Here is a 13,314-nt window from a genome sequence, read left to right as displayed (position 1 = left end):
CTTGGTTATAGGCCATGTCCTTTCACCCGAGGAGAGGCTCATCAGAGGCCTTTTGGTTAGAGAACCTCAAGTTTTAGCAAATTGACTGAAATATAATAAAAATTATTGGAGGGATAGGGTCGTAGTTTTGTGGTACAGTGTTTGCCTAGCATGCATGAGGCTCTGGGTTCAATCCCCATCCAGCACCATAAGAATAAAAATACTGGAAACGAGACTTCTCCCAGCTCTGCTCTTAAATATATTTCTTGACATCAAGAGAGTTATAGGGGCTGGGTGCACAGCACATGCCTATAATTCCAGTGGCTCAGGAGGCTGAGGCTGGAGGATCGAGAGTTCAAAGCCAGCCTCAGCAATTTAGTGAGGCCCTTTCTCTAAATAAAATATTTTAAAAAGGGCTTGGGATGTGGGTCAGTGGTTTAGTACCTCTGGGTTCAATTCCCGGTATGAGAAGTAAAATAAAATAAAAATAAAAATAAAATTTAAAAAGAGACAGTTATAGAACAGTTTAATAAGTGAGTACACCCTCAAAGGATCTCTGCTCTATTCCCCTAACTCTGGGCAAAAGCAGGAACTAACCTTTTTCTTTGTAAGCATCTAACAAGCCCTGAAGGAGCGACCCATTCAGTGTTTAACTATTTAATTTTGTTTAGGTTCATCTTCCTTACATTTAACAGAAATTTAACAAAAATTCTTCATTCCCCATTCAAACTTTTAAGAGATTTTTAGGTATAGTAAGAAACATGTTAAGCTACATCCAGAATCTACAATTTTTTAAGGCAAGAATTCAATATAGAGAATAGATTTATCATTGGGGAATTGGGAAACTCAGAGAGAGCTCGTTTGCTAAAGTAGTACAGATAGATTTCACCAAAAAGTACATACATTAATTTTCTTGAACACATGTGCCCCAAATCTCTTATGATTAACATTTTTAGTGAAAAGTTATTTTGAAATGCTAACAAATCTTAATAATTTATATATTTTTTTAATCTTAAAAAATTTTATGTAAAGGTAACCTAACAAAACTTTCCATTTCTCCCCTAATGTCAAGGACATTTAGTTCCCACACTATTTTGACAGAACATTCGAGTTTCTTCCTCCAAACCTACCAACAATCTGGATGTCGATGGATGCGGTTTCCACGTATTTTTCTACTTTGACCTGCAGATCGTATTTCCCAGAGTGGCTTCTCTCTGCTTTTCTGATAAATATGATTGTATCAGTCTCAGAGTTGCGGATGTTTATTTGATTCTTATCAATCTCTGCACCATCCTTCTTCCAAGTTAATTCTGGTCTTGGTTTTCCCTAAATAGAAAGACAAATGAAGTAGAGGGGAGAAGGTGGATTGCCTGAGAGTGGTTTTCAATATGGCAGGAATGACCATGGGCAAGGATGGAAAACACCACCCTTGGAGCCTTGGTGGGGGTGACAGCAGCAGGAGAGACCCTGCCTGCGGGTTGCCTCCTGTGTGCAAAGCATGTGCGTGACACTTATTATCTCCCTTGATCTTCACATCAAGATAAGTATCATCAGGGGAATTAAATGATTTGGCAAGGCCTGGCAGCTAAGTGCTAGAACTAAGTCTCTTTTGGACCTGCACTGCTCCATAGTCTGCACAAATAGGCTACCCGTCCCGAGCATGAGCTCTGAAGCCCTGCACTCTATATTTGGATCCTGACCACTTAATAGATGTGTAATCTTGGGCAAATGACTACAACTCTCTGTGCCTCAGTTTCCCAATCTGTAAAATAGAAACAATAGTACCTATCTCACAAGATGGCTATAAAAGTTGAAGACCTAACAAAATTTCTGCATACTCAGGAATGTTTTATTAGTATCATCTAAAGGTTAATGATTAGTATACACTATATTGTGCTGCTCACCTCAGACTTGCTTAGAATTCTCTCTCTGCTCTCTCTACCTGCTGATGCTATTCTTTTTTTAAAATTTATATATGACAGCGGAATGCATTACAATTCTTATTACACATATAGATATTTTTTATATCTCTGGTTGTATACAAAGTATATTTACACCAATTCGTATCTTTATGCATGTACTTTGTATAATTAATGATCATCACATTCCACCATCATTTATAACCCCATGCCTCCTCCCTTCCCCTCCAACAACTCTCCCCTATCTAGAGTTCGTCTATTCCTCCAGACTTAAAAGATAAATTACAATCTGATTCAAGGGCATGAATTTCAGTTTCTATTACAAAGGAATGTCCTAGAATTTCTGATCACCCAGGCTCACTCCTGCAGACAAGAACCAAGAGTTAACTCAGAAATTAATTCAGTAATTCGTTAAGGCACAGATTTCCTAATGTGTTCCAGACATGGCTTGTGGCTGGCTGGGTTATGACACAGGATGTAGATACACATTAAACTCCTGCCCAGGGAGATTAAAGAATAATTGGGGTTGCTCACACTTGCAGAGAACAATGTAGGTCCCAGTGGCTCAGGAGACTGGGGCAGGAGGATTGTGAGTTCAAAGTCAGACTCAGCAAAAGCGAGGTACTAACTAAGCAATTCAGTGAGACCCTATCTCTAAATAAAATACAAAATAGGACTGGGGATGTGGCTCAGTGGTTGAGTGCCCCTGAGTTCAACCTGGTATCCCCCCCCCCCAAAAAAAGGACAAACAGTTCCACGTCTTCTTTCCTTAAAGGTACAGCTTGCTGTGAGCTACAAGAGAAAAACTGAGTTCTCTAATAACTTATGGAATGGCAAAAGTAGCGACAGGGGACAAGGACTCTGCTGTAGGCACTACCATTTACTTGTTCTGTGACCTTGGGCAAATCACTTCACTTCTCTGTCAATTTCTTCCCTCCTCAAGTGAGGGTAAGGATATCTACCCTTCCTGCCTCACTGGGCATTTCTGCTACCCTGAGCTACAGCCCCTGCTTCACTGGGTGTTTCTAAGGATCAGATGAGGAAATGTCTGAAGCTCTAGAGGGTATACAAACACGGCACACAATTCTCATGGTCCCTTCCTGGTGGCTGAGAGGCTCCTGGGAAGCCCAACCTACGAGTCCCTGTTTTCATGCTTTCTCCCTTCCCAGACCCAGTGATGGAAGACAGAGACCCCCAAGATCTGGGAGGCTGAATCAGCCCTGGTGGTAGAAATGATCTGGAATGGGAGGGCAGGGTCAGCAGCCAGCTCAGTAGGGCTGTGGCTGGCACTGGGTCACCCGCCTGCTGTGACATACTCCCTTTGAGACTAGGAGGAAGGAGGTGGGAAGAGCCTGGCCAGCTCCTCCCCTCCCCGCTGGGCTCTGCCCAGTTGCTTTGGCCTTTGCTCTGATTTCAGGTGCTGTGTCTGCTGTACCACCTCTTCTAAGGCTTGGGCCTGGATGCAGTGACATGGTCAGAATTAGCTGTCCCCTTAGCTTGGCTTTCATGGGAACCTGGGTTTGAACAGAGCTCTGTGAGTGTGTGTGTGTGTGTGTGTCTGAGTGTGCACATGTGTGCAGAGATCTAAATTCTAATTCAAGACCATGCTGCCTGATAAAATAGACATGATCCACACATGACTATTTAAGTTATAGAATTAAAGAAAATTTTAAAAAAAAAACAACTCTTCCTTAAACTTGCATTAGTTCCTGGTGGCTACATAAACAGAACATCACAGAAAGTTCTATTGAACAGCACTGCCTAATGTGTTCCATAAAGTAGTCACATGATTAGGGAGGTGGAGGACTCTGGGGTTCTGGGGCGAGGCCCAGTGGGTGTGGGTGTGTACGTGTGTACCTGTGAGACCCAACCTGATGACTATAAGCAAAGCCTGGTTAATCTTGAGGACAACAGCCCCTTTTGCCAGAACAACCATTTAACAGCGAGCACATACGTTAGTGGCCTTAAGATTTCACATCTTGGTTATCCCTCTTATTGGAATTTTGCTTGGTTCAGGGTCACGTGGGAACTAAGTGTGTCTTGTTTTCTTGAATGTTACACTGAGAGCTTCACTTAAAAGGATGGGTGTTACGGAGAGCTAGGACCAGAGAGGCCCTCCGGCCATTCCTTTATCTGGTATCTCTTCGACATTCCTCTCCTGCCCTCCAAGCTCCCTGAACTTTGAGCAAGACTAGATCTCATTTGTTTCATGCAGAAAAAAAGATCTGACAGTTTTGTAGTTTTCTCTACTTCTATGGTAGGAGATCCTTTAATCACTCCCTCCATTATTGACTCACTCTCCCTCTGAGGATATCCTGAATCATGCAGACCTTAAGTGCTAGAACAGCCTCATCCCCTGCTCTTAAATACCCCATCCCTTGAAAAGGAAAATGAGGGACCCCTGGATTATTACCTGGAAAGGTATAACCAGATTGACTGCTTCTCCAACTCTGCGGATATAGGTTTGCTTCAGGTGCCTCGGGATGCGAATCTTCGGAGGCTCTGGGGGAAATTAAAACAGCCTGATTTTGAATCAGCACAGTATTCTGGAAATGGCCTTGCTTAAGCCCAATGGCACAGTGATCCCTGGTCTCTCCTTGTGGTCACAGCTCTGCAACACAATCTCGGATGTGTCATAAGCTTATATATGGCAACTTTGGTCAAAATGGTATTCTTCAAGCAGAGATGTTTTATTTTGGTTCCACAAAATATATCCCTGACCTCCCTAACTTTAGCAAAACTTTGTATTTTTATTGTCATTTAGATCTAAAGCAACTTTATTAAAAAAATCACCAAGTTTTCTCTTGGGACCTATACATATTTTTTTATAGTTTCTATCAGTAAGAATGCTCTCCAATGAACATTCCAGAAAAGCACTACAAGCACCACTTTAGCTGGTAGGACTGTCCATTCTTTCTCAGTATGGGGGGGAAACAGTTTGAACATCTAGTTTGAACAAGTAACATTTGCTATTTAGATGACTCTGTTCAAGTTTGATAGTTACTTTCTCCCTGTGTGACTCTGGTGAGGTATTCAACAGACAGATCTTATGTTAAAATTCATTAATTAAATACCATGAAGATACTATAAAATGCTGATGCAAACGCGGGAGCAGGAAGGCTAAGACTCACAGGCTCTCAGGGATAAAGCATTTCTTAGGATGTTACAGGATTACAGATGTGTGTCATGGCACCTGAGACTCAGCTTTCTATCCTAGACCAATCAGACAGTGGGTCTGGTCTCAGTCTTCTCTTAAGTAAAATGGAGATGACAGCAGCATACCTAATTCTAATTCAGAGCATTGTTGTGAGAATTAAATGAAGTCATCCACGAAAGCATTTAGCACAATGGCTGAGAATTTAAGAGCTCAATCATGGTTTGGAGATGGTGATGATGATGATGGTGACTAAATGTTAGGGTTGGAAGGAAAATTGTAGGTGCTTGAACTCCCTAACATTACATATGAGGAAATAGAGACCCAGCAAGATCCCATAACAAATTAAACAATAATAATAATCTAGCTGACATATATTGAAGGTTTCCATATGGCAAGGTCAGTGAAGTAAGCAACATGGACTGATTTATTCAGTTCTCATAACCTGTTGGTGTATTATTATTATCATCCCTATTTTGCAGATGAAGATATTAAGGCTTTAAAAAAATCATGTCTCTTGTCCAAGGTCACAGAGCCAATAGATAATAGAAACAGGATTAAACCTAAGCAGAATGATGCCAGAATGGACTAAGAAAATGTATATGCTTCATGCTTTCTTTTATTCATCCTCGTTTCCATCCATCCATCTGTTCATCCATCCACTACCCACTTATCTGTCTGTCCATTTCCTAACTCATTCCCAAAAAGGTTTTAGGAAGTCACATGAAGTCTATGGTAAAACCTTATTGCAACCCAGATATCCAAGCTCTCTATCCAGTGTTTTTTCCTCTAGATTGGGGTTCTTAAACCTTTTGGTCTCAGTACTCTATTACAGATTAAAACTAACAGCTGGGGATGAAGCTTAGTGGTAGAACACTTTTCTAGAATGCACGAGGCCCAGGGTTCAGTCCCTAGCACACACACACAAATTATTATAGACCTATGAAAGCTTTTGTTTATGTGGACTGTATTTATTATCATATAGAAATTAAAACTGAGGAGTCTTGAAATGTTTACTGGTTCATTCAAAAACAATAGTGTAAATAATAAATAATCATATTTTATATTTTTAAAAACTCAACACGGTCAGTTGCATTATTTGGCAAATTTCTTTAATGTCTAGCTTAATAGAGGAAGTTAAATTCTCATATTTTTTTCTGCTTGTGGACAGTTGTGAATATTGGTTGAAGTATATAAAGGACATCTAGTTTCACACAGATGAAAGAAATATTTTAATAATTTTTTCAACAATTTGGATACTTCTCTTTGAGTCTACACAAAACATGATGAGTTGTAGTTTTCTAAAAATTAGCTACAATGTGAAGTTTGAAATCATTTCAATGAACTTTTTCATATTTTGTCACATTAAAATCCATTGTCTATTTTGCATTTTGAATATGCTTTTTTTCCTTGGCATGAATGTTTTTTAAAATGATAGGTCTTACTATGTTGCCTAGGCTGGCCCCAAACTTCTAGGCTCAAGCAATCCTTCTGCCTCAGCCTCCTAAGCAGTTGGGGCTAGAGGCACATGTCACTGTGCCCAACTTCCTTGCATGATTTTGTAACATATATTAGTAATTTGGCAAGTTTTACTCCACTGAATTTCCAAATGCTGATATACAAGTGCTTCATACTTCATATTTTTCATGAGCTTATAAAAAACCATGTAATCAAGAACCAAGATTTAAAATTAAAAAAAAAAAAAAAAAAAAAAAAAAAAAAAAAAGATTTGAAAGTCAAAAAAAAAAAAAAAAAAAAAAAGGAAATTTCTGCAGTGAAAAAAAAAAAAAAAAAGAACCAAGATTTAATAAAACTAACAATTTTGATGCTTCATTAAACAGCGCTTTAAGGCAAAATGGCAAAACTAGACCTTTTATTTGAACTAGTAGTGTGTGGAGGTTAGTACAGTTTGGTAGCACTTGATTCACTCTAAGGCACCCACAATTTTATTTACTTTCACTTTTACACCATTGGTGCAGATGTTTAAACATGGAAAAGGGCCAGAATGTATTCATATTATTATAGAAATGGCTTTGACTTTTTGACCCATTTAAGCCAAACTGCTGGTGTGGTAATCATTTGTACTGTAGCATTAACACAAAATCTTTCTTCAAGGTGAGCAGGCAACCCCACCAGAACTGGCTCCTAGAACCTGGTCAGGTTAATTAACTGGTCCTCAGAATGCAAATTATAAATACAAAGCTGACTTCCCACATTGCTTCCAAGGAGCTATTTTTTGTTTACTTCTAAATCCCAAGAAGCATTCATAAAATACCAAAGGAAAAACAATAAAATAAAGTTTGAGAAAGAGGTTTAAATAAAAAAGGCAAACAGTATAAATGGGAGACCAAATTTTGAAATCCTTGACACTAACCTATGATTTCCTTCACAAGAATGGGCTGAGAATAGTACTTGGGCTCGCTGGCGCCAGCGGCATTAACAGCCTTCACGCGAACAAAGATCTTGGCATCTGTCGGCAGACCTGTGATGGTGAACTTGGTCTTGTCAATTAGATCCGTGTTTGCGACTATCCAGTCCTCAGCTAAAATCCGTAAAAGGAGAAAAAAAGGAGGAGGAATGGTGTTTAGTGGAAGAAATCATCCCAGTAATTACAGTCAACTCCAAAAGTATTTTGCTCCTAATCAAATCATTTGGAAAGAGTATGGCTTTGGCCTAAACTTGGACCAAAATGGTGGGCATTTTTCACTGTTTAAGTTAAAAAATGGCCTAAAAACGGCTAACATACACAACAGGAAGAAACCTCTTATTCGAGATTAAGGTATCCTAAATAATCATAATTATCCCCAAGAGTTTTGCAGCAATTTTATCCCAATTTGGTTTTATAATGATTGTTGTGATCATGGCATTTAGTCATCTGTATACATTAAAGTTCAGAGAAATAGGAAATTGCTATTCTTCTGAGAGGCTTAGACCTTTATAATCACATAATCTCTCTACTTTATCTTACCTGGTTCATGATTATGAGACACTAATATGAGCATAGAGAATCTGTGTTCATTTGTATGCATGAAGAAAAGATCTTAACATTCACAAAACAGGAAACACAGCTCCTGAGTTATAAGCTCATATGGAGTCGTCTCAATTCTTCATTCTGTCTAAAATCTGATTTTTTTTTCTTAGCTTTTAGTAGCTTTGTCTACAACATCAAGAGAATTTAAACCCAACATCCTGGGCTTGCAAATATTTCAGCTCTAAAAGTTAGCATGCATTATGCACAAAGGACAAAAGAGGGCTTGGATTCCGAGGACTAACTCCCCTCCTCCTCCCCCAGCTCTAGGGCTTTTTGGCATGTGGACGGTGGGCGTTCTTCATGGGAGGTCATGGAACATTCCCAGAAATGCTATCATATGGTAAGAAAGGCCAAGAGCTTCACAGGATACTTTACCTGGTAGATCAATCGCAGCCTCCCCACTTTCATCAGACTGTTTGGCTGATGTACCTTTGAGAATCCGTCATTAAAATTAATTAAAGACACCCACTTTCACACCAGAAGAATATGGTATCAGTAGTCAGCATTCTCTGTTAGTAAAGTATGCAAAATACGCAGAGATTTGTCTTCAGAGCAGTGACGGAAGAGACCAAACATGTTAGGGGGCGTTCCTCGGGAGAGGCACAGCCTGCCCTGGGCAGCCTGTGGTTTTTGTTCTGAGACTCCTGCCCCAGAGAAGAGGAAGGAGAAGAAAAGAGAAGAGGAGGAAGCTTGGACATTTCCAACTGTGGGAAGAAGATACAGAGAAGAACTCTGAAAGGAAAGGAGAAGGAGGCCCTGGAATCCATGGAGGGCCAGTACACAGAGAAACCATTTATCCCTGTACCTGATCTTAGCAGGAAGGCTCTTCTCTAATCTCCAGGAACATCATGCTTCCATGGTGGGGCTCCCTCATCAGAATCAGGGAGCATGGGCATTGTGATAAGGTCAGCCTCTCCTGCCAGGGCTCAGCCATGTTTAACGAGGTTCTTAATGGAGATGCAATCTGGCCCAGCAGTTCAGGAGGCTGTGACAACAAACTGTGTCAAGAAAACAAACTGGGTCTGCCTGAGTCCTTCCATTCCATCTGGGTGGCTCACAGGGTGGTCTTGGGCCTGCCCCACTGATTTGGGGTGGTGACTTTCTTGATACAGGAGAGGAACTAGGGCTCAGGGTTAGGAGTAACTGTGCCTGGGAACCTTCTCCTGCCTCTTCCAACCGTACCAGGAATATCATGGAGAAAAGTCTGGACTAGCCAGACAGCCTGGCCATTGAGAGAGGGCATGTGGATGATAAAAATGACTTACATCTTTGAAAAGATAAAACTTTAAGCAAATGGTCTGCTTGAGAGCAATGGTGTTGGTATTTCACAGCCAAGAGACAATGAATGAGAAAGTGAAAGTACTGCAATGAGGGAACATGTAGGGAAGAGTGAAGAAATGGTAAAGGAAAAATCTCCAAGAGAAAACAGGATGGTCAAGATCAGGAGGGGAAAAAAAAAATCACCCATCTCTTCACATTTGAGCCACTTTAATTGAGGGGAAGCATAAAGAAAGAAAATGATGTCTGAGGGGATGTGGAAAGAATATGTTGAGTTATTTAATGTATAAGGTGAATTTTTAAGAAAGAAAAGAAGAAATGAGTGTGAAGGGGGGAAAAAACAAGAGTAAAATACTGCAGGCATTAAAAGAAACAAAAACAAGAGAAAGAGTCAAAAAACAACACACGATCTTATACAAGAAAGAATTCTCTTCCAGAATAGACCTGACATATCTAAAAGCATTAAACACTACAGAAAATTAGTCTAGAGGACAGCAGCCATTAAATGAGAATGAAGAATAAGGCAGCCACATAAAGAAAGAAAAGACTGCAAGAAGAAAGATATACACGTTAAGAAAGAACTTCCATAGAAAGCTAATTCCAAAACGTTATGTGGCAAAATAGATACATAATAATGATTGTGTACATATACATATGTATAGATGTATATACATATATATCTACACAGACCACACACAAAATTTCGTAAAATACACTTCATTGTATTTTATCTAAGGTGGGTAACATCAAAATGACAGCCATCTATCATTTTGCTGTATCTTCTTACTTTTTAAACCTATCAGAAAGAAAAGAGTAAAGAATTTGCTCTGTTTCATACATACACAAGGTTTGAGCTCAGCAGCCACATCACATATAAGACTGGGAAATTCTGCTGGCCGGGCAATATAAAAAGCAGAGTGCAGTGCTCACGATTTTTTTTTTTTTTAAATAAGGGGACAAATGAAGTGGGAATAAACCATATTCTGAAATTCTCAAGAATTTTCCTGTTTCCTTTGTGACATTACCCCCCTCTCTTGCTGCATTAACCCTTTAATATCCCCATGGGTTTGAGTTAGTGCCTTTCTAAGCCCTGGAGAACCAATCAACCAATCATGGCTCTCTTTGAGTGGAGTACATGTGAAAGGAACTCGGGGATGCCAGGATACTTCATTCCCCATTTCTTCTTCCCTCTTGACCAGCGAGGATCATTTCTGTGGATGTCCCCATCCAGGGCCTGGGATTTCTTTGGCAGCAGCTTTCTCTTGGTAAGTGGTTTTCTTCCAGGAAGGATGCATTTGTTTTCATATTCCCCACTTCCCAGATGCACTCTGTAGCCTCTTTTCTTCACTTGGAGCATCCATGTTAAAGCTTGGCGTCCAAAGAGTTTTCTTAGAGGTCAAACCTTGGGCTCATCTTTGTAGAATAAGCAAAGATTTCCCTGGGGGATCCTTTACCAACCATTCACCCAGGGTGGAGGCTGAGTCCAGAGCCAGAAGTTTAACTTACCCTTTTCAAGTTCCATCCCCTTCTAATCATGGCAATGGGAAACCAAGGAAAGCAACAGGCTTTGGTGACTGTCACAGCTTTCTGGATTTCAGGTAAACTCTGGCCTGTATTTTCTGATGTCATTTTCTCTTTTTTCCATTACTTCTGTGAGTAATTGTTTTATGGGCCTTGTTTCTCTTTTCCCTTTAAATTCAAGTGATTAAATTTTCATATACCCAAGCCTTGAGATAAGTTACTGCCACATGTTGAAACTATTTCTTATACTCTCTTGGATTTAATGCCATTTCCTTTAAAATTAAAATTCACTGTTAATTCTTTTTTCTCCGTAAGAATACAAGAGATAATCACCAGGTAGTCTCTTATTATTAACCTAAACATGCAGCTCTTTTGATAGTGAGCTTCTGCTCAGCATAGGTTTTAGAATTTCCAACTTGCTAAATCTCAACGAGGCATTCACTGTGTTCTGGTACAATGCAATCCCACCCGTGGGATTACAAAGTGGAAGACCCTGGAGTTTTGTCAGAAGCCCTGCCTCCTATGACCTTAGCTCATTTGTGTTGCCCAACTTTGCAGCCCAGCTAGGATATTTTTGAGGTCTCAATTTGTTAGCATCAAGTACTACATTTTTATACATCTCAGAAGAATGATCTTTGGCTTAATCTCATTTTCAATGGGAAAGAGATGAGTTTCCTTGAAAGACGGAAGGAAACGGGGCATACCTCACCTACTGAGGACGGTATTCATGTGACTTTTAGTTGTACTTACTTCCTTCAAAGCAATACTCTAGCACATAGCCATCTAAACCTGCAGCACCAATCTGGTCTGGGGGCCTCCACTTCATGGTGACAGTGGTGTCCGTGACAGAGTCAACAGCCAGCAGAGTAGGAGGGCTGGTTACAGCTTAAAAGAGGAAGAAACTATTAGCTAAAAGTTATCACACAGGAACTGTGATGAAATGAACTGGGATATCACTATAATTGGGCACAGCAGACTCACAGCTTAATAAAATTCAACCTAAACTCCTTGGGCATGGTTGTATATAGTGCAAAGATATGATCCACACAAGAATTGTGGCAATGACGTCACATTTTTTCTCCAATTTGGGGTGGTTGGTGTGAGAGGCTGGGAGGCCAAGGAAGTCAAATAAATCTAAGTTTGAGATCTAATGATCCAGAGTAAATTTCTTATAACCTTCTAATTTTAAAGTGTGAACTCTTTATGTTTTATTTCTATTGAAAAAAATACTTCAGTACCATAAAATAGTGGAGACATCTTTTGTTTCTTTGCTTACGTTGAACCAACATTTTTTGGTTTGAAAGATAATGTTTAATGTACAACCTCAAAGTAAGAGACTAGTTTCCAAGTGCAAGCTGTTGAACTGAGCTCAGTTTGTTTTAGCCATATTGTAATATGTACACCAAAGTCTGCTTATACCTTGGGAAGACAGATAGAGAGTAGAGTTGGCTCCATGTTTTCATTGGGAGGTGGCTCTTGGAGTCACCTATGGCTATCGCTGGATTTCTGGACATGAATTCTAGGGTCTACATTATGAAGATATTCAACTCTACCAAAGTTATCTTTAAATTTACCAGATGGAAAATTGCCCTAACATATTCCTACCTCCTGCCCACCCACCTTTCTGAGAAGCCTCCCAGCTAGACATCAGAAGGGAAGACTTATATTATGGGATAATGATTCCCATGACAAAGACATATCTCTCTTGACTCACCCAAGGGAACAAAGGGCTTAGAGGGCATACTGGGCTTGGAGATTCCAACAGCATTGACTGCAAAGATGCGGACCTCATAGGCCACGCCTTCAATCATCTTCTTGGGCTCAAAAGTTGTTTCTTTACAGAGATCAAAATTCAGCCTCATCCACCTGGAACTTTGCTTCTTCTTTCTCTCAATAAAGTATCCTATGGGTACACAAAATGGAAACTGAGGTTTTTTTCCCCTTGGTCTCCAAAATTAAATTTTGTCAGATATTAGACATTCTTGAAATTTTTGCATATTCTGAGCATGGTAGATGAAAGTCATATACATATATATTTCAGCCTACCATATTCCATCAGTTGTTAGAGATTATAGAGAATACAAACATTAATACCCTATGATAAAGATAAAATAGCTACCAAAAAAAAATTAAAATTGTACTAGAAAAAGAAAAAAAAAGATTTTAGATAAGTAGGCCGTAGCACTTAAATCAGTATGGTTGGATAATATAGTCAGAGCCAATATAGTTGGCTCTGAGCCCCATCAATGAAGATAAAGAGGGGTAAATGATTAGTTTTGTGAGTCTCATTACTAGTAAGGAGAAAAAAATTCTTATGCCATCAGGGAACCCAATTGTTCTAAGCATTTAAAGCTAAAAAAAGTTTCATCATAACATAACCCTATGGAACTAGATATTTACTGAATAGAGCACTGAAAGTTAGACTTATAGTT

At 39.6% G+C, this 13,314-nt stretch overlaps 1 protein-coding gene across 2 annotated transcripts in view; it reads right to left on the bottom strand.

Annotated features, from left to right (window-relative positions):
- Positions 1-13,314, bottom strand: part of Mybpc1 (myosin binding protein C1) — an 83,682-nt gene that overhangs the window by 13,503 nt on the left and 56,865 nt on the right. Inside the window, exons 20-25 of one of the 2 annotated variants that reach the window (XM_058574283.1) lie at positions 12,597-12,785; positions 11,633-11,767; positions 8,459-8,512; positions 7,427-7,594; positions 4,312-4,400; positions 1,110-1,305 (exon numbers count right to left, since the gene is read on the bottom strand). In XM_058574283.1, the coding sequence (XP_058430266.1) occupies positions 1,110-1,305; positions 4,312-4,400; positions 7,427-7,594; positions 8,459-8,512; positions 11,633-11,767; positions 12,597-12,785 (831 nt within the window). The remainder of the gene's footprint in view (positions 1-1,109; positions 1,306-4,311; positions 4,401-7,426; positions 7,595-8,458; positions 8,513-11,632; positions 11,768-12,596; positions 12,786-13,314) is intronic. The other variant, XM_058574282.1, reaches the window with a different exon arrangement.

This window comes from Marmota monax, unplaced genomic scaffold (genome assembly GCF_021218885.2).
Source record: "Marmota monax isolate L192 unplaced genomic scaffold, Marmota_monax_Labrador192_F-V1.1 WCK01_AAM20220418_F8-fsc00051, whole genome shotgun sequence".
Lineage (NCBI taxonomy): Eukaryota > Metazoa > Chordata > Mammalia > Rodentia > Sciuridae > Marmota > Marmota monax.
Note: the sequence above shows the minus strand (reverse complement) of the source record. Positions and strands in the feature narration are given on the sequence as shown.